Source organism: Hydra viridissima, unplaced genomic scaffold, assembly GCF_058129835.1.
Source record: "Hydra viridissima isolate aposymbiotic clone 2 unplaced genomic scaffold, HvirCarnegie_v1 scaffold_11, whole genome shotgun sequence".
Taxonomy (NCBI): domain Eukaryota; kingdom Metazoa; phylum Cnidaria; class Hydrozoa; order Anthoathecata; family Hydridae; genus Hydra; species Hydra viridissima.
In genome coordinates, this window is record NW_028324310.1 from 11,489,846 (window position 1) to 11,512,276 (window position 22,431).

Genomic DNA, 22,431 nt, shown 5'->3' on the forward strand with positions numbered 1-22,431 from the left:
ATAAAATCATTAAAATATTTAAAGCAAGCTTAAGTCCAGTTGAAAAGACTTTCATTCAATCAATTTCGCAAATTATTTTCCTCTAATAAAAAGCTGATAGAATAGTTATTAATCTGCAGCTCACAAATTGTTAAACGCTAAATCTGACATAACACTTAGTTCTTTCTCAGATAATCAAGTTAAATAATTTAATTGAAGCATGAATAAAAACTTTACATTTCTTCTTTCTAAATGTTAAAGATAATATTGATGACTACTACGTCATACTAATATTATTAAAAAATTTTTTTACATATTCTACAAATATGTGTAGGACCTGTTTCTATTAAGGTACTTTTAAAGATTTATTTAGAAAGCTTATGGTTAAAATCAAAATGAATGAGTCAACTCTCAAACAAAAACACACTATTAAACAGTTTTAAAAAAAAATCAATCAGAACTCGATTCTGTCAAAATTACGCAATAAGTATGAATGATTCAGTATTATAATAAATATGAATGATTCCGTATGACAATTAATGATGATGAATTATAAACAAATAACAAGTAAAAGACTAATAATAAGATTACACAGGCCATACGACTCTTAGCAGCCACTTGTTCGATTCATCTCGGAAAAACAGTCCTTTAGCATTCCCTCAAACGAGAAATTAAAAAAATATATTTACTGTTAGTGAAGAAACCGTCAACTCACAGATAGAGATAATGAATTCAAATCTAAATTAACTGCAAATTATCTTTGAAATTATATTCTACTAAATTAAGGAATAGTACAAAAAGTTCTAAAGAGATATTCAGCTAAAAAAATCTTATATTACATAAAATTCTCAATAGCAGAAAAAAAAACACTTTAGAGTTGAAAATCATCATTTTAAATCTCACCCATCCATTGGTGTGCTCCGAGAAAGAAAATCTGTTCTATGTTATCTTCTAAACTCTTCCAGGCATTTAAGTCAATATACTTAGTAACTATTTCACTGAAATCGTTGTCAGTTAATGCGAACCAGCGTTTATGTTCTTTGTGGAACTTCAGATAAATTTTCTGGTTGCGATGTAATGCATATAATTCGTTGGTAATTAAATGATGTCCGAGTATTGAACCAACAATTAAATCCATGTCTTAAAGTAAACTGATAAAAAATAATGCCCACTGAACTTTCTTTTTGAAACTGTGTCCTTTAGACAAAAAAAGCAATTATTCCTGTTTGGATTATTTTTTATATGCTTGCATATATTTTTGAAAAGCTCTGTGTTAAATATAACAAAAGAAACTTAAAATTGCTCACCAGACCATTGTTCGCCTTGGTTAATGGACCAGTAACAAGCTGTTTCAATGCTATTAACAATGGAAATAAAGTTGAAAGCATTTGATGTTTTTTTGTTTTTTTTGTGAAAAGTAATTAAAATAAATGGCACATACCTTACAGTATGCTTATTCATACAAACATATACATTAGAGTGTTTTGCATCCCAGTATATTCCTCGACCGTAACTCTCTATAGCAGAAAAGAAACAATACTTAAAATGTCTAATAAATATTTTGAATAATAAGCTCTTAATAGTTGGTCAATCCATTTTATATTGTTATAGATGTTTTTCTGTTTTTTGTAAAGCTCTTTTGACTTGCTGTGAAAAGACTTGGGTATTTATTTATGCACAGATATTTTTTAAAAAATAGCTCATTTACTTCAGCATATAATTTTTGATTTTTGAAGCGACTGAAGCCAAAAAAATTCTCCAGCTCGGAAAAAGCTTGAAAAATTTACAAAACCTGATTATAACAAAAACCAATATAGTAATAAAGACAGGAGGGGCTGCCCCAACTGCTTTATATGCTATTGTCTTTCCGTTATGCAAATCTTGAAATTGTAAAGATCTCAGAATAAGTTTCGACATTTTGAAGACCAGATTTTAATATAATTTTGTTTAGTTAAAAAATCTGTAAAACTTAACTTGAAATCTTTGATAACTTGAAGAATGCAGAGCAATCTTTATTTGATCAAGGTAAAATATCTTTTAAAATCATGTATTTGTTAAATACAAATTAATATATAGAAAAACTATAAGTAATCCATGCAATAACTTGTATTTTGCTGATGGAAGCATATTTTGGACTGTAAAATAGTAATAAGTCTAACTGCCAAAGTTATTTGTTTTTTCAATATAAAACTTTTTCTTTTTTCAAAATAACTTTTTTTTATTTCACTTACATCAAGTATGAAAAATCTTTTATTTGATTTTCTACCAAAGTAAAGGCAAAGATTTGAAATCTACCAAAAGTATAGCTCTAATTTAAGCTATTATCAAGTCAAAATAAACTAAAACTAATTTAGCTTAACGTCATTTTAAGTATTCAGAGAAATATTATTATTATTAGAAGAATATCAGAGAAATCATAATCAGAGAAATATTATTATTAATATAAATATAATTTAGCTTAACGTCATTTTAAGTATTCAGAGAAATAGATATACCGAATTTTCATACATTTTCTTGGTCATCAAAAATAGAAATATAGAGAGTGTCAGCAAGAAAGTCAAGATATATTTCAATATTCTCCAACCACGGTAAAAAACCATTCAAAATTGAATCAAAGCATATTATAAGTTTAAGTTAAAAATCTTAAATCATCGTACGTATAGCTAAATATAACCCCAAAACTATTTCTAATAAATCCAGCGGGTATTTTTGACTGCTATTACTCCAACAAGAAAAAAACGTTTGATAAAATTACACATGGAAGGTAGAACCCTGCAGGGAATACTACCCAACATCGAATACAAAATGTCTTTGCACTGAGTATTTACAAATAACACAAAGCACAATTACCCAAAGAACAATGACCAAAAACACATACAAAATCCTCGAAAAACTTGTTTCAATCAAATAAGATTTAGATTATGGATTAGGCTGCCTGACATCCAAACCTTTGTACAATATAAAATCCATGCACTGATGTTGAAAAAGCAAGTTTAAATATGATACCAACTATACTAACAGATTTGTTGGAGATTGTAGAATCAACTTAATATGCTGTATCATTTAAAAGGTGTGCACAACTAGCAGACTAATTGCAGAATTGTTGTTCAGCATTTACTTTTACAAAAAGAAGAATGTAGTGACATGCTCCATTAGAGCAAACATTTTAATTTTGACTCCACCATATTTGAAACTTTAATACCATTTAGAAATGTTGAAGATTTTTTTAAGCCATAGTATTAAATGTAACAAACTTCACTTTGTAAAAACAAGACAATATAAAGAATCATTCAATCAAGATGAAAACAAGACTTATTGCTTTAGCTTATAAAAGTCAATGGCAGCCGTTGCTTGATATTGTGTAATAAAACTCAAACATGGACTTAATTAAGATTTTAGATTCAAATTAAGAGCCTCATTGAAAACACTAAAATTATATCTTACCTTTATCCACATTTACACAACATGTCTAAACACATGATATTGCTGTTTTTTGCAAAGTTGAAGTTAAAAAGTGCCACGATGGTAAACTTCAAACTTGATTAAAAAACGGAATACATTCCTCAACTCAAATACATTTAAATGCCTATGAGGACTCCATGTTTACACCTTCTTTAACAACTGACAAAAGTGAAAATAGTGAGAAAAATGACTATCACCAGACTCTTTCAATACAACATCAAAATATAGCACAAAAGATTTGTTTTGTGCACTTGAAACTACTCCAAAAACTTAAAGAAAGAATCCGAAATATTATAACAATCGATCTTTAGTTTAGTGTTAGTATAGGTGCGTTAACGTACAAATATTTGAGAAAAACAAAAAAAATCAAGACCAATAAATTATTTAAAGCAAAAACAATTTTATAACAAATCAGATAGTAACATCACTAAATATACCTGGAAAAGCGTGAGGATCTTTTGGAGTCTGTATTGTTTTAACACCCTTGTTCTCAACCTCTTTTCGGTAATCTTTGAATATAATGGAAGACTTTCCATTTGCTTTTTGAAACTGAATTTTAACAGGGACATCCATTGTAAATATATCTGTATTTTGCATTTCATTTAGATTTATGGAAATACTATGATTGATAGATGTGTTAAAGGTGAAGACTCCATCATACTACATCAAATACATAAAAAGGAATAAAATGATAAATAAATTTAGAGTAAAAATAACAAAAGTTTATTCAACAACTACTATCTATTTATGTGAGATCATTTGTTGAGTACATTTTATTTCTATTATCTTTAAATCATCTTCACTTCGTTAACAGCCAGTGCCGTTCTTCTGGCAGTGACGACACTATCGGTAGAAGAAAATTCTCTCTCAGCAGAGAACTGTTAAATGAAATTTCTTGGTTGAGTAACGTTCTTAGCAGATCATGTTGATTAAGGTTTATTTTTTTTCATATGGTAGAACTTATTGAAAATTTTGCTTCACCTTTATGGTGAGATTTTTTCCCTTTTCTTGACCTAACATTGCTCTTTTACTTTCATAAAACTTTTTCGTATCAATTAAATCAAAGCATTTGTAGCATGGGTCAATAAAATTTTCATTGCAAATAACTAGCAGCCTAGCACAGTCAAGATAATACCTTTCTTGGAGTTCTCCAATCAGCATTTTAAGAAAAGTTTTTGTTGCTTTGATCCTGTGATGTTCCAAGTGCAAGTTGCTCTTGGAACATCATAAGAAAAAACCAACAAACATTTGCTGGTTTGTTCCTCTGGTAATCCTTATGATATTTTGTTAACAATTTCAACAGAGACAGCTCAGTATTCTCCTGTATTCCAATTATGATCTGAGAGGAAGGAGATTTCAAATTCGTGAACTGTTATTTTGCATCATTATATTTAAGAACTGATCTTAAAAACACTTGCTATTGAAGAAGCAATCAACCTCATCGGCCTTACACAAGTTTTACGTTCATCTACTACCATGGCTATAGAAAGACCACTTCTGTGTATACTATTCTTTGTACAGTAAAATTTTTATTTCGTTTCATAAGACTCATTTGAATTCTTGATTGCTATTAGCAAAATCAACAAGATTGTTTTATTGTTGCTGCACAATTCCGAGTTAATTTCATCACTTTCTAAATCAGATGAGAAAATGTTATTGATCTTGTCATTAATGCCATTTAGTGATTTTTCTCGCATAAGATTAAACTTCCAATAAAAGATTTCAGACATATGACAATTTTATTGCATCTTTCATATAAATCGTATGCAAGCAAGGAAAGAGTTTACCAAACTAAAAGCTGAATTGAGTTAGTAGATAGTTTGACTCATGTACAAACAAATCGTTTTGGCATATCTAAATATCTTATGAAAGAGTGACTCCGATTATTTCGGAAAATCTTTCTCAAATTCATTTAGCAATCCCTCGTTTTCCATTTTGCATAGCTTTGGAAGTTTTTCTTGTGCAAATATTAATGCAGACTTGACTGAGAATTTGTCATTCGATTTGCATGGATCCCTGAGCTCGTTTATCACCTACAACCTCTAGAGGAAGATCAAGCTTGTTATCAAACAAGCTTGATCCACCTCTAGAGGTTGTAGTTGATAAACGAGCTCAGGTATCCATTTTCATGTCATAATTCAATTGATTTGGATAGTTTGAGTAATATTTCTGATTTTCGATTAAAAAATGATTAAATGCCATTATTTTTGCCCATTTTTTCTCTTTTTCTTTACCATGTTTTTATTTCTTAACTAATTTACATGTTTTTGGCAAATGTTCCTTTCAACATGCGTCGTTAATTTCGGCATGACTAGTAATTTTAGATGTGATACCACAGTTTTTCAGTTTGAATGTTTAAATGCCTCAGTTTCGCATTCTAGTAACTTTTTTAATGCCGGAACTAAATGAAATTTATTCTATTTTGCCCAGAAATGCATCAAAAGTTGTTTTAGATTTTGCACACCATATCAAAGCAGATATGCTGAAAGTGCGCCTATTAGTTTCTTGAGAAATTTTGTTTTCACATATTACGACCTTTTACATATTTATGATGAAATTGTTTACAGAAGACGAAATGCAACTTGTTCACGCTCTGATTAAATATAAAGTAATATGTTATAGAATAGTAATTTCGAACTTCAAAAACTGATTAAGGTTTTTAAGATTTTTTGGAACTTCAAAAGTTTTTAAATATTTTTAAAGCATTTAAAGATTTTTTTTTTTTAGTTATTAATTTATCGTTCAGTAATCTAAAATAAAAAAATATAAATATGTTGCTGTCATATATATATATATATATATATATATATATATATATATATATATATATATATATATATATATATATATATATATATATATATATATATACTAATTAGGAAAGTATTTCAATCAATCAATGCTTCATTGCTCAATTAAAAAGGAAAACACTGTATAAAATTATTTTAAACCATGGTGCTCTAGCTTAAAATGAAGGCTTTTCCATTCCTACGTAATTTCTGTTTAATCGGAAATCAAGAAGATAATGATCAGGCAATTTTAAAGAATGTTTGCAATACTTACCGTGTATTTCTGTTTTTTTCTCATCAATCCTAAAGAGCAACATTCTGACGATAGCAAAGTAAAAGGCGGAAGAAAATATTCAAAGGTGACATTATGAGCATATTGATTTGAAAGATTGGTGTAAAACACTTGCAAGGTCAAAACCAATAAACTTCTAAAAGCAAAAGCATAAGTAAATATAAAACATGAGGAATAAACCTTACGAAAATGATTAAATTGCATCAGAAATTATACATTGTAAAAAATGTTGCAATTAAAAGATATTAAAAAATGTAAAGTTTTTTGTTGGAAACCAAATACAACTAAGAGAATATTTATAAAATAGTATATTGCAGATTTACTTAATTAAAATTAATGAAAAAAACTTTCGACTTTAATGTCGCTAAAAAAAAAAACTGAAAGTTTTTGTTCTTTTAATACATTAAGCCTTTAAGGTAAAACCTGTTTTGGAGTAACAGTCTTTTACGAATTATGATAGTATCCTTTATACAATAAAAAAAGATGTCATGAAAAATAAAATTTGCTTTAAAAACTTGATAATTATGTGATTATTGAATATAAATGCGGAATATCGTTCACTTCTATGGTTAAGCTTGATACACCGCAAGTAACTGTAGCTGATTGCAACTTGGTATGGTACTTCAGTTTTGGCGGTTTTAACCCGAATTTATAGTCAAATCGAAATCTTCTGTCCACGTTATTATTTTCTTTGAGGTTCTCTTTTCCTAATACTCAAACACCAACTGGATAGCAAAACATTTTGTCCACCGGGCTTACACCATATTTGATGGCTGAGACACTTCCAATATACCGCTTCCGGTATTGACATTTTTAAGCGTTTTGCTATTCTAATAATCGTGGGATGGTTTTTTTTGCACAATTCCATTCCTTCAAGATAATGAGCGGCTTGTAATCTAATATGCGCTGCACAACTATCAACGAACTTCCTTATCTGTCTGTTTTAAAGTGCTCCTCGTTCAAAAATATAGCGGAGTATACAAATTATGGTAACACTTTTGAAGGTCTTCAATTAATTAGGCAAAGAAACTTTTCGGCACCAAAATGCGTTATACCCATGGCTTATCTTTCCTTGTTTTTTTTTTAATGCAGTTTTCTTTTCACCAACACGCGCTGAATAATAATGTTCAATTCACTCCAAAGAATCTAATTCTTTGAAGTGTATCACATATGCATTCGGCCTCCGCAACTGTAGCAAATGCTCATCCACAGTCAATTTCTTTAGCCATCTGCAGCGAAATCTTTTTAATGAGTCAATTGAATTATTTTTCAAAGGAACGAGTTTTACCTCGGCATTAACATTGCATTCAGCAGTTTGTTGTTACAGCACGCTTAGTCTTATTTGACTTAACCTCTCATCCGTCGCTTTTTATCTGAATTTGATTTTTCAGTAAGGGCGTCAGAAATCCAGTGGAACACTGTCTTTGAATTGGTAAAAGTAATGACTTTCTTCAGTTTCCAGTTCCGAACCATATTTATCCCTCGCACTACAGAGTCTTATTCTGTCTTGTTTTTATGATGAGCAACTCTTTCTTTTCGTAGCCATGTTGCATCCCCCACATTATTTCCTCCAATTGATAAAGATTTTACATTTATCCGCAAATTTTTCTCATCACCAAGCACAGCCCAATCATCACAAACAGGCTCGCAACATTTTACCTCTGCAGAGACTTCTTGAAGTGCACTCCTCACATTCAATTGCAAACCCCATCGTTACAACCCTAAAACACGAACGTCATCCTGACAAATCTGTTTATTTTCTTAATTCTTGTTACCATACATTAAAAAAAGTCTTTTGACATAATGCCGTGCACACAAGAGGACGTTCCAATCTTCACTAGTTTGTCTTGGTCAATAATGACACTAAAAAATGATTTGATGATTATTGGCGCGACATTTAATCCGTAATCAGGTCGTATCAGACTTAACCTTACGTTTTTAAATACCACTGTTTAAACTGCCAAAAAAAATTTATAAGTTTTTAATTGAAAATAACCCTTGCGCAAATCAATAATCGCTGTTCTGATACTCATTCTTCTAAGTTTTCTAGGCGTTTGAAAACACAAATCAATAAATCATGTATGTGCCTTAATAAAATCATTAATTCCTCTCCTGTCCAGAACATTTCGATGTTTGTTTTTTTTTTTTTTCTTTGAATAAAGGGAATTTGCCCTTTGGGAGCCCCTATTTCATTTTTATCATACTCTGATAAACATTTCCGATCGATCCAATACAAATGGTTGCATTATAGTCTATAATTTAGAGTATCTTTGAATCCCGTACTGTGCGACTTTGTTAAACAACCGGTAGGGCCTTCTCTGTCTCTCCATTTCAATTTTCCTTTCAACACCATCAAAAGGTGGTTCATAATCTTTTTTTTTATATTTCAGTATTGTTGACGAATTCAAAAATATCCTCGTTCAAAACTGCTCTCCCACCATAACTCGACAAATGCATCGTTTTTTTATGATAGAGATGGAATAACATAATAAACATAATGGAGTTCATTATAACAGAAAATGCCTATTTAAGAAAGATATGCCATTCGTCTTTATCTAGCCAAACACGCGTTAGCTTTCTCTCCGTCACTAAGTTTTTGCTTTGTAAATAACTCGAATGCAGTGTAGGCATCTAAAAAAAACGCTGATAATAACACACTCTCGACATCTATTGTACCTTTTTTATTGTTCTGAGAAATATCGGAAATCGTAATTCAAGCTATAGGTTCTGAATTTTAGCAATTTCTTTTGTTCGTTGAGTTCAGAAAACACCAACCGAGGTCCCATCAAATGTTATTGGCTTAGGTGCCATTAACATCTCCGATCGATTTATGTTTCAAAGCTGAAACACTAACTTCTTTCACTTTTTTAAAATTCACCTGAAGTGTTATTTCTGGTGCAATTAACTATTATGCTTTTTAAAATCCTTTAGCCACAGAAAAAGTTGTTTTTCTTACATTTTTATCCTATAGTTTAGTGGATACACTGTCGTTGGTATTGACTAAATTGTTGCAGTCGTTGTCAGATTGTTTAAAAATGTTGAAAATTAGAAGTTACTTAATCACATATATGATGGACAAACTTTATTGATGCTATTTTGGTCAAAAGTTTTTTATTTTGCCAAGTTTTCTACCTTCTTAGAGCTGAATTCGTTAACAAATATTGGACTTAGAAAAGCAAAAGTACTTAGCAATACTTTACTCAAAAAAGCAAAAAGATAATACTTTATTTAAAAATCATTCACAAGTAATGAAAAAATGTGTTGCAAAAAAAGTGAGGTTCCACAATGTTTTATCTGCAGCTAATTATTTGGAGGCAATATCATTTGCCATAATAAAACAATACCATATCTAATTCACTTTATGGAAAGAAAAATGATAAAATTTGGGAAGATCAATTTCTTTTACTTATAAAAATGACATCCGTAGTGACTTTAAAGGTGGAAGAAGCACGTAAAGTATGTTTATAATAGTTGCTATTTAATTTTAATTATTAACTTTAAGAAAATTTTTAAGGACACGAGGTGATAACTTGGAAGCCATGGTGAGTTTTTTCGTATCAGTAGAAAATAGCCTGTGATTTATACATCGTTTAAAAAACGTTATACGGTTTTACGTTAAATGCATTTATAAATATTTATATTATTACAGGCGATAAATTGAACATAAAGGTAACTTTTTTTCATTCTACGTGCTGAAAAACAACGATTAGAACAAAAATAATTTCTAAATTTTTAATCACAATTTCCCCTCAAAAATTACTTCTGAAATTTTACACAAATAAATAACAGTTTAAGATATAGTTTTTTTCTTAAGTAAATCTTTTTGCTTTAAGATCAATCATTTTTCCAAAATTGATGATACGTTATATTGAAATTCTACATCAATATAAGAAAATAAATTGTAAAAACGGCTTCCACTTATTGAAAGAAATTATTTCTGATTGAAATAGAATCTGATTATAATTGCAGTTTGAAAAACAACAGATGTGCTTCCAAGAGATAAAAGTAAATCATTTTGGCTGACTTAGTCACACATAACTGTTCTGTGTAAGCTTAAAAAAAGAGATTAAATAGACAAAAAAATGTAAACTCTACAGCTTAAAAAACATTTTTCTTTTTCTTGGGAAATAATCAAAAAATAATATGTAAACACGCAAAAAACATTTACAAACATTAAAGCAAATTGCTTACCCATTCATTGAACCTTCATAATTTATGGCTAATTGAGTTTTGCAATATGGTAGGTTATCAGTGCTTTCTGTTAAAAATGTTCAAAGAATAAATACTCTATAAAAATAAAGAATCTGAGAATGTTTGAATGTTCAAAATCTAATTATGTGTACATGCGCATTACGGTGTCTGGTTCTGAAGAAATTTTAAAAACTCAAGTAGATACCAAGTTAAAGTTGGAGCAAACCTTAAAACTTAATCATATATTTTTTTCAGCGAAGTAAAATGATTTTTATGCCGTCCTCACTGCTGTTAATAATTTTTGAATAGAAAAGGTTTGGCGAGTTCAGTGCATTTGATTACAATAAAATTGAAAATACTTTCAGTAACTTTAAGTAATCTCTTTCACAGAAGTAAATTATTCAAATCTCATTCATATGATATCTTTATGCTTGTAGAATGATGACTTCAGGCTTGTAGAAGAAGGTATCTCTTTACCTCTTATGTATTTTTTCTGAAGAAAATTTTATGGCAAGTACTCTAAAAAGAAGTGACCTTCCCCCAACATTCATATGCACAGCTTATCTTTCATTATTCAGTCTTTCTTCCTGATTCATTTCAAAAAAAGTCTTGTCGTCAAAATGAATTAAACATGGAAAAAGAAGTTTTTCCTTAGTCCTTGTATTTTATTTAGCAACTTCTGCAGTGTTTCCGTAAAGCAGTTGAAGCACAAGCTTTGTATTTAGCGATTTCAACTCCACAATCTTGAAGAATTGTGCTTATCATATTTCGTAAGACAATTGAGTAGATATCACTAGTTGCACCTGTGTCAAAGATAAATCTCTCTCAAAAAAGGGACTTGCGCAGTAACTTTACAACTTTCTGATCTTTTTTAATACCAATTCCCTTGTTCAAAATCTAAATAAAGATCAGCACTATTGTCAGGGGAACTGACAATAGTGCTGATTTTTATTGACCCTAGATCTTAGGTGGCATCGATTTCCTGTTCATTTGGTGCTCTTGCATTCATCCTCACACATTCAGAAACCTAAAGGTCAATTGTTTTAATATATACAATGTATAAGTTATATGTGAATAATACATGTTTACTATACATGCTATATTTTAACACAATATTTAAATAAATCCACTTTCTTGTAGAAGTACTTGTCCTCTGATCCCAAACTGTGGTACCTTGGTCCTTCCTTGTTTTTCCTAAAAATCTAAACCCTCTAGCTTGCCTCTATCTAAGTTTTTAGTCCCGTCTATTTTTTGGATTTTCAAATCTGTGCGACTTTTTCAGAAATGTAATAAAATCTCTTTGATTTGCCTATTACATGCTGTCTTCTGCATTTGTTTTCAATTAAATCTAAATAGAATTAAGCCATCTTAATAAGGTTCTTGAGGATATTCTTAATTGACATTACTTGAAATCCTGCTTTGACCCAAAGTGTTTTGACCGAACCTTAAACGCACTCTCAGATTCCTTTACACTTTTTCATCACTTTGAATCTTGTTTGGAGGGAATAAAAGAATTGCAGAGATTTTAGATTTACTTGGAATCAATATATATTTAGAATATTCATTCTCTGAGGGAGTTAAGTGCCATAACAAACTCGTAATATTTAAAAACTTAACTTTTATATATATGATTAAAGTTAAAATTCAAAAAATGTAACATGTTTGCATATTTTAAATGAAATATTTACCTGTGATTGATTGTTTAACTTCATTTATAAATAAAAAATATTCTTTTTTTATTTATCTGGAGACTTTCTTCTTTCTTCATCTTTCTTAATTACTTTTTCATTAACTTTTCAGTAAATGTAGATGTCAAAACCTACATATATCGCAATTTAGATTAATTTTGATTATAATTAACTAATTCTTCAGCGTAAAAGAAACTTTTGAAAAAATTATTTCATTGGATTTAACAACAAACACTCAGAATTCATACTACTTTTCTAATTTTGAATGGCAAGTTATTGCCATTATTACTTTTGAGGAGGACGTAAAAATCGTCTGACCAATCTGAAAAATATTTTGAGCATGTTTTAACAGATTTATCTATCTTAAGCTGGGTATGTACTAGAGTTTTTAAAATTTCCTTGAATGACCGCCTCTAATACGCATGCACCAAACATTTAACATAAAGAGGCGTTCAACTTTATAAACCGACATACCAATACACTCTTGACCATCAGAACTTAATGTCCAGCATTCATTGCAGCATTTATAGCTACCCTCTGTATTAAAGCAGCTGCTTTTATTCCATAAACACAAATAAGACCCATCAGCACACTCATCAATATCTGATTTTGAAATATGTTAAAAGAATAATATATCTTGAAGACTTACAATCAAATCTTTTTCAAATAAAATATCTATCAGCTCAGAAATATTAAAAAACAACTTATGTGTTAATGAAATGGTTTTCAAAAAAGCAGGGAGAACATAAAATAAAAAGATATTCCTATCTCAATCAAAGTACTACTTTATTTACACAAAAAAAAATGACTTTCATGGTTTTTCATTAAAGTTATTGATCTGGGTAGTTCGAAGAAGACTTAATTGAATTAAGTCTTCTTCGAACTATCCAGATCCAAGTCACAAATACCCATTTATTGAAACAAGCTTCAGACAGATTTTGTTGCAATCTTACAATTCTTATCTTGTTGATAGACTTTTGGCTCTTCATGTAAAATCATTACATTGTTAATGACTTCCTTGAATGCTACTTGATCAAGAATACATATAAAATAGTGAGTTAAACAAATAATTTCATGAGTAATGCAGTCTAAAGCATTACGCTTCCTAACCTTTGGTCAATCTCTTATAATTAGAATGTAAAGTTTAAGTTATTCCATCAAGTTCAAACAGCTTAAACTTAAATTCATCATGACAGCTAGTGTTATTCCAGTTGTTTAACATCCATTGAAGATGGCGTCTTGCAAACTGATTTTCAATCTAATTCTTATAAAAAACCTATGGTTTATTATAAATTCACCAACAAAACAGAATTTTTGCACTATTCTGATTTTTATTCTTTTTTTTATAATTCTGCAACCAATTGTGTAGAGCTTTTTGGTCTTCTAAGGATTATCCTGTCTCTAATTGGTAATGTGAGGCTGTCCTTTTCTATTTTTGTTTTTAAACAGGATTGTTTTTTTTCTTTTTTATCAATTAATTACTAACTTTTGCTTCAGAAAATCCAAAATGAGCTTTAGCATGATGTTGATATAAACCCCTTCAAGTTTCTTGAAATTCCTAATTCTCTAGAAAGATCAATTTTGGTGTTTCTACTTTGCAATTTCACAACTTTTGGCTCAACCGTTCCTTTAAAAGTATTCTAGTAACAGAAAGGATAAAAAACAACTCGCAGAATACTCAAAAAAGTATAAAAAAATTATATATTCATAACACTGCTATAAAATGACATTTAACGTTTTTGTAAAGTGTAAAGTACCATAAAAAAAAGAAGAAAACGATCAAAAACAATAAGTTGTATTAACATTTCCTTTACCATTAAAAATAAATTGAACTCAATTTGTAAAAAAGAAGTCTTCTTATCTTTTATTTTCATTAAAATAAGAAAAATAGCTTTTTGAGTTTTTTTAATAGAAGAAATTGTTATGATAAATAATGAAAAAAAGAACTCCTAATGTTTTTCAAATAATAAATTAGGCAAGTTTAAAAATACTTTAACGTGAGTTCAATGTAATTGAATAAAATTTTGATATTCTTTAACACTTTAGTACAAATTTTGTTATAGCTGTTTGAAACAAACATTGAAATGTTATAATGGTTTAATATTTTAAGTTCTAATTTTTTTAAGTTATACTTTATTTTAAATTAAACTGATTAAAGTTAACCATTTGTATTTGCTGAACATTTAAACTCATATTCAAAATTGATTGTTAGCTTTATATAAATATAATCAATTTATAATAAATCTAGTTGCATTGAATTTCAATTTTAAAATAGATGGAAATGCTCTCTTTTCTTAAAGTTTTTTTGCCAATATTTGTTAAAAGTTGGGTATCTTCAACTATAAAATGAGGTTTGCAAAATTTTAATCGCATATTACCTCAACCAGTTTCCTTTGGAGTTTCGAATATTCGATTGCCTGACTTTTTACCTGGAAAATCAGAAAATATGGCCCCACTAACTCCAGTAGACCTAATTGTTTCAATTATTCCAAAATTCAAATAAAATTTTTAAACATTTCTTAATGAAGAGCAGGCAATATCACTCATGTTAATAAAAATTTTAAAAACAAATATTATCTAATGTTCAGGTGTTTTAATTGCCCATGAAAAATAAATCATATTTAAAAGTTGCATCATAGAAATGTGGGATAAGTCAACTATTTTTAATCCCATTATTTAACTTTAATATCGCTTTGTGTATATTGCAATAACTTGAATTTGAATGTTAAACCTAAAAAACTAAAACTTTTTATTTTTTTTATTGAGAATATTTCATTTTTATAGACTCAACAGTAACAACATAGATACTTTAAATAAAAGAAGACGATATTTGGTTGGAATAAGAAAAAAAGACTTTGTCACTTCATGTCTATTACTTTCTCAGCATTTGCCTTTTAGCCACATGTAAACTAAAAATAAAAATTCTCATTTCATTTTTCTTAATGTGAAATCTCTAATGTCAACACTAACTATGATCTCCCACTGACAGCTAACTCAAAAAGAGAAGAACCAATGGCTTCCCTGAAGTAATCTAGTCTTGGTTTTGTTTACTTTTAAAAAAATAATTTTTATTCAGCTTAGGCCTGAAAAGCAGTCCATAGAGTTTTTGGAAATGTACTTACAGATTTAAGTCATTACTTGAATCAAGACCAACTTTGAGAACAGCTAAATAATTTTATTTGTGCGATATGATTTCTTGTTCCATATTTCTAAATATGGCAGTACTATTATTGGGCTTAAATCAAAGTACTATTATTGGGCTTAAATACATCAAAAAACACTCAAGACTTCTCAATTAGGGATTATATTGAGGTCATAGCCTGTAACTGTCAGCATCACAACATTAATAGCATCAAGATTGCTTTCTCACATTCTGAGTCTAAAAGCAGTTATAAAAAAATTATGTATGAATTAGATTCAAATTGAATTCTTTATTTTCATGGTTTGATTTAAAGATGCTATTGATGGCGGTTACAAGAGTTATATTGTGAATGCGCATGCAAGTTTCAAAGAAATATTAAAACATAATAGTTATAACAATAAATTGAAGTTATATAAATAGAAAACAATAATGTTTTAATTAAATAATTTAATTTATTTCGGAAAAAAATTAAATTATAAGAAAAACAAGATAATGTATAATAAAGATAATAATAAGCAACAAATGCAAGAAAAAACTAGTTTATAGATTTTGTGAATAATAAGAGTAAGCAAAGTGTAACTGAAAATGCATACAAAATCCAGTTTGTTGATATTTAACCACCCAAAACCAATTACTAATATTAAGTTAAAAGTACTTAAAGTTTATTTAATATCAATAAATGTTAAATAAGAAGTATTGGAAAACAGTCTTACTCTGAGTTGTCTTAGAACTTTGACAAAATGTAAATAAATTACTCAACTGCATTATTACTGCATAGATATAAAAAGATTGCACTAATTTATAAAAAACATTAGCAAGAATAAATCCAATAGATTTAATTTTTTTTTTAGTAAAACTTGAATTCTTATAACATTTTCTGACATCTTATCACAATTCCTAGAAAAAAACTTTAAAAAAATTCATTTAAAACTTGTTTCATATTAACAAAAGATTTTGAATTTTGCTTCTATATTTTTGCTCAGATACTAAACTAAAAAATAAACTTAGTAAACGTTTATAGGAAAAAGTACTATGTGATGAATATCTCTTACCTATACATGTATTGTTTACTAATTTATAGCCATTTTCACAAGTACAAATAGCACTGGTTCCATTTTCATAAACACATATTTCATTTTTAGACGTTTTGCAACTATTTGTAGAGCATGACAGTTCTAAATGAGAATGGAAAATAAAAAAGTTTACTTACAAGATTACGTATGACATCAAATTAAAGAAATCAAGTCTCTGATAAGGTTGACATTTAAAACTGAACCACTCACCAAGCTTGATGGGACTTAATAAATTGTATGAAATTGGTAGCACTTTTGTTTTGTTTGGCAGCATTACTCCGATACAAATATGATCAGCAGATTCAAACTCCAACAAAAGGCCTACAATATAGTAACTGTGATTGGCCTTCAATAAAACTTCTGCTGATGCTTGCATAGGATAACTGAAAAAAGAAACTAACACGTTAACTCAAAAAGAATATTTAATTAATAAAGTAATAATTACTCTCAAAATGCTTAAACTATTTGTTGGACAATAGTTGTTGCAAACTTAACAAAAACCAATTCATCATGAACAAAAAGCCAAAAATTTCACTAAAACGATCATTTACTAATTTGCTTATATCTAACTTGTTCTTCTTTAGCCCATAAAAAATTTTCATAAGCATTGAAATATATGCATGAATTAGAGTAGCGGTAAGTTAAATTGCTAGAGATTGTTTGAATGAATAGTTGTTCAAAATGAAATTTGTGTATTTTGTATATAAACTTCATGCTTTATGAAAAAATAGAGAGATTATATTTTCGTATATTTATGGGCCGTTAAGGAGCTAATAGTTTTAATAGTTTTTACCAATAAGAAATGTAAATATGTGTTTTGCGGTGGTTTATGAAGGTTTGTGGAAGGATATTTTAGGAAAAGCATAGGGTATATATATGAAGGAGAAAATTTGTAAAAAGGAGAGTTTTAGTTAGGACAGAAGATTATTGTTATTTATTGATTTGTTGATTGCGAGAAAAAAACTACAACCTTTAAACAAAATTACACTCTAATGATTAATAATACCTAATCTGGTACTGGAATTTATATAATAAATGTTTTGGCATCCTTAAAATTTCTTTACTCAAAACCTACTAAAACTTATAGTTTTTGATAAATGTTTTTAAAATAAATTAATTATTCTATTTAGTTGAAATAAAGCAATTTATTATGTTATCACTTCAATTAAAATAATGTAAACTAAAAACTAATTTATTTACATGTTCCATTCATTGACCATAGAATATGTACTTTGTAGTATAATGAGATTTAAGTTAGATGGGGAATTGTCTTTGCTAAGATATAGTTCACAGATATCATCACAGCTACTGTAAAAAGTGTAATTTCCAGTTAATGGTGCATGAAACCACCCGCGAATTCTTTCACCATAATAATCTCCATAGTTTACAGTTTGACTAAATGTTTGAATGATTGCTGGTGGAGAAGAGGGATTCTTTGGAAAGTTCTGATTGTTTCTCAGAGCACTTATAAATCTTAAAGTTGCAACATCATAAATTTCATGAAGTAATCCATTATTGTCTAAAACAAAAGTTGCGAAGTATAACGACTCGTTAACTTTATAATTTTTAGAACTTTTAATTAAAATTGAAAACAGTTAATCTTCATGAACAATTTTTTAAAAATCTCTTAGAAAGATTTTTAAAAGTAGCAGCATAATGGAAGTAATAATAATTCTAAATGGTTAAACTTACTTTGGCAAGTAATGTTGTGAAGGCAAGTGCAGATAGCATAATTAGCATTTTCAAAAATACATTTCTCGTTTTTATTTTCATCACAGTTCACGGAAAGGCAGGCAGCTAAAGTAAAAAAAAAAACTAAATAAAACATTCATTTAATTCAGTGGCTCTAAGCCTTATTTAGTCACGGACTATATTTAAAATTTTAGCAATCAGACGGAGCCCTTCCAAACTGAATTTTAAATATGTTCTGAAATAAAAAAAAACAATGAAAAAAAAATTTTAATTTATTAGTATAAAGAGAAATTTAGCGCATGACATATGTTTAATGAGATGGTTGATGTTGTTTTTTTTCAATAAGCACACTAGATAACACCTTTGACGTTTAGCCGGTTACAACTTTGCGATTTTATTGACACAAATGCCAAGAACCCTGAAAAAGAGCTATGTAGTTTTCAAAATGTTCTTCAAAACCTGTCCTCTTGATAACCAGCAAACTTCTGTATAATACAGCAGCACTTCGTTGTGAGATCATATTTTGTGACAAAGTTTCTTAAAAAGGGGGTGATCCAAAGCTTGGGCCTTTTTGATACACGTCGACTTAACTCCTTTTAAGAAAGTAGCAAAGTTCGTGATCCCAATGGATGTCGGTGTAAAAAGCGATGAGTTATCGTGACATTAGGAATCTCTATCGTGACATTAGGAATCTTAATTTGATGATTTTAAACATTGGTTTTGTGTTGGAGTTAAACCTAATTAGGGTCAACATCAGCTGCGTCAATTAACATCATTAAGAATAAAATGTATGTCAATTAATACTTAAATTTTCAATATTCTTTTAAAATTGTATTTTTGAATAGCTTTTTTATTAGGGTCATCATTAATTACGCATTGCTAAATTTAATTAGTAAAAAAAACACTAAAGTTTACAAGTATTCCGTCGCACAGCCTTTAACTATAGTAATAATTGAAATTGACCGTTAAGATCATGTCCATGGAATAATGAGCGACTCTTTTCTTTTACCTATTGTCTTTGTTTGGAATTGGAATGCACATATCATACTATTAACAATCAATTAAAAATTTTAAATTGATTGTTAATAGCATTATATGTTAGTGCAAAAAAAAGAGTGAATCTGTTAAGTTTTTTATTTTATTAGAGTTGTAGCTAATTGCAAATTTGAAAACAACTGCTGATTCAGAGTAAGGAATTCAAAGACAATACTTTCTCATTTTGCTTTTTGTATCTGAACTCTCAAACAAGTATTGTAAAAAAAGGTACAGTGCATTGAAAAAAAAAGACTATTTTTTAAAATAATTTAAAATATGAAAGCTGTTGTTTAAGCATGCTTAAGCTATCAAAAAATACGAGTGTAAAGTGTAAAAATTCATGAAAATGAACAAATACAGGCGTTGAACAAATTTACAGGAACAGATGAAAATTTTCAACAATTTCATTTTAATTTGGCATTGGTCTGCCATAAGTAGAAATACAGTTTTAATTCTTTTTGGTATGCTTTTGTGAAAGCTTTGAATTGTTTTAAAGGGATTTTTTGTCCGTTCTTCCTAAAAAACAGCTTTAATTTATTGACGTTGATGGTGGAAATTGACTTTTTACTTGTTTTTTAAAAGGCTATAAATTTTCAATTACATGAAGGTAAGAGGACTGTGGAGGCCAGATAAGATGTTTACCTTTCCTAGAATGCTCCTCGATATAGCCCCCTATATCATCACAGATCCTCTTTGATGACTATTATTTAGAAAAAGATAATCTGGGTTTATCAGCACCATTTGGTTGTCTTTTTACGTATACATGGTCGGTGATGATGCACAGTTATTGTAGACATTGAAATTTCAAGACGTTCAATTAGTTCTTCCGGAATTTTGCTTAGAAAACATTTTTTCCTGCTGTTCAAATATTTAGATTTTTCTTTCGAGATAGTGCTTCTTGAAACTCCAAACAATTTTTTCCATTCTATAACATTAGCGCCTGCCTTACGAGCACCAACAGCTTGTTCTCTTTTTGAAATATGACGTCATAACTTAATTCTTTTTTTTTCTTTTTCTTTGATTTCTTTCTTCTGATATTTAAAAATAAACATCATGATAAATACATAAATGAAACATCATGATAAATTTTTGAAACATCATGATAAATTTTTGAAACATCATGATAAATTTTTGAAACATCATGATAAATACATAAATAATTAACTAATAAACCATATAAAATTTTTAATTTTGAGGAATTAATGGATGTTTTAACATTTTGCTTTTTTTAAGCCGGTGTTCCTTTTATATAGGCTAATTAACTAACTTACCTTTAAGAAGCTGAACCAAGTAAAGTACTACTGCTTGTGAACCTCAACGCAATTTTTAATTTGTGCGAGATTGCAGTCACGATCAAGTGTTAAATAACTCTACATAATTTTTGATTTATTTGTTAAAATAAACAACTAATCATCTTTAAATATTTCATAAAATTTTTGTAAAATCTATACAAATTTATGGGGTTATAAATTTGTTTACTTTTTTTTTAAGAAAGAACTTTAGCCAGGGATTTTTTTTTATTAGATTTCGTTAACAAATTACATTTTAATGCTTTTTTTGTTGTTATTTTTGTTTTTGTTAAAACCACAGAAATGAGCTGACACGTTTTCTCTTTATGCATATATGCTGTAATGATGAATATATGTAGGACATATGTAGAGAAAAAGGTTTCTAAAACTTTCCTGCGCTGTCGAATTTAGAGTGTTTTTCTTACTCCGAGGTCATCATTCATTTTATTAAGTCAATTTTGGAAAAAATTGCAAATTAGAATTTTAGTTTTTAACTTAGTTCTTTTTACTAAGTTTAAATTATCATGTTGGTGTGTTTTTGTACATTCGGCTATTTTCGCTTGTACAGGTTGAACACAATGAAATTCAGCACATTTTAATTTTTAATTACTCAAATGCTTCTTAACAGATATTGTTATTTATTTTTTTGCAGATGGAAGCTAGCTAAATTTTTTATTTATTTTAATCAGTTTTAACATTATTAGTGGGACGCTTGGACAAAGACCGAAGATTTTTGCGAGCCCTTGGCATCATCTCTTGGATCCTGCTTTGAGTTACTTTTTTTGATGCTGCTATCCGCTTTTTCTTAAAATCTTCTTCATTTGAAGCTATTTTGTTGCTTTTCAATAGGGTTCCTTTTACAATTGACTTTCAATAGTTCAGGAGAATACGGAGTATTTATTTTCTTAGGTACCCATTTTGACGCCATTTTGTTCATACCATTCTAGTGACTTCTTGGAATAGTGGAATGTAGCAAAATCAGATTAAAAAAGTTTGTGGACGTAATGTGCTTTTTAATAAATGGCAAAAGACAATTCTGTATGCATTCTTATGTATACAAATCCCAGCTCAACGTTTTCCGAGTTAAATATGGTGCACATTTCAAACCACAGGAGCAGATTGTTTGCCATACAATGAACTTGGGAAAAAATATTTCAGTTTAAATTATAGTTGAACTTGTTAGCGATATATCTACCTTTCGACTTATAAAACTATTGCAGGCAACTGTTGAAAGTTTTTTTTGCACTAGGTTTTATCACCTTCAATAAGGCAGTTTTCTCGGCTTTAAAGTTTATTTTCGCCATTTTGAATTGGTTTAACTTCTCCATCAATGGATCGAGTTTTTTATTGTATGATTATGATGTTTTGCATTCTTTAGTTTTAAGTACTTTTCTTATAAATTTTCTCGCAAGATCTCCCTGCTACAGACATGGATTTGCTTTTATGGAGCAAATCATTGATTTTGCTTTTTATTTATTCTTTAATCCGTTCTTTTTTCCACTTCATGCTTTTCTTTGGATAGCTTAAAAAGAAAATAGATAGATCAACTTTCTTTACATCGCCGCAAGTTGATTCTAACTAAAGATTGTGTAACACCAGTTAAGTTTGAAATGTCAACTTGTGACAACAAAGGATTTTAAAGAAAAATTGCCAAAACAATATATTATTTGATACTTGTTTACTCATTTTAACCCAATAACAATTATTAGCAATATTTAACACCAGCACAATTTAAACAACGATCCTTAAAGTTCCCTCTGCAAAAATATTTCATAGCCTTCAACCGCAATTCAAAGATG

At 28.9% G+C, this 22,431-nt stretch overlaps 2 protein-coding genes across 5 annotated transcripts in view; one reads left to right on the top strand and one right to left on the bottom strand.

The window, feature by feature from the left end:
• The window catches only part of LOC145191037 (uncharacterized), a 258,530-nt gene that overhangs the window by 36,369 nt on the left and 199,730 nt on the right, over positions 1-22,431 (top strand). The gene's annotated exons all lie outside the window — the stretch shown is intronic.
• Positions 1-22,431, bottom strand: part of LOC149882181 (uncharacterized) — a 56,154-nt gene that overhangs the window by 426 nt on the left and 33,297 nt on the right. For 3 of the 4 annotated variants that reach the window (XM_090066548.1, XM_090066550.1, XM_090066549.1), the window contains 12 exons: positions 18,309-18,413; positions 17,817-18,135; positions 16,827-16,999; positions 16,596-16,718; positions 12,876-13,004; positions 10,714-10,780; positions 6,505-6,658; positions 3,879-4,101; positions 1,421-1,496; positions 1,287-1,336; positions 883-1,119; positions 571-637 (listed from right to left, as the gene is read on the bottom strand). In XM_090066548.1, coding sequence (XP_089922674.1) covers positions 571-637; positions 883-1,119; positions 1,287-1,336; positions 1,421-1,496; positions 3,879-4,101; positions 6,505-6,658; positions 10,714-10,780; positions 12,876-13,004; positions 16,596-16,718; positions 16,827-16,999; positions 17,817-18,135; positions 18,309-18,413 — 1,723 coding nt within the window. Of the gene's footprint in view, positions 1-206; positions 638-882; positions 1,131-1,286; positions 1,337-1,420; positions 1,497-3,878; positions 4,102-6,504; positions 6,659-10,713; positions 10,781-12,875; positions 13,005-16,595; positions 16,719-16,826; positions 17,000-17,816; positions 18,136-18,308; positions 18,414-22,431 lie in introns of those variants that run through there. The other variant, XR_016444922.1, reaches the window with a different exon arrangement.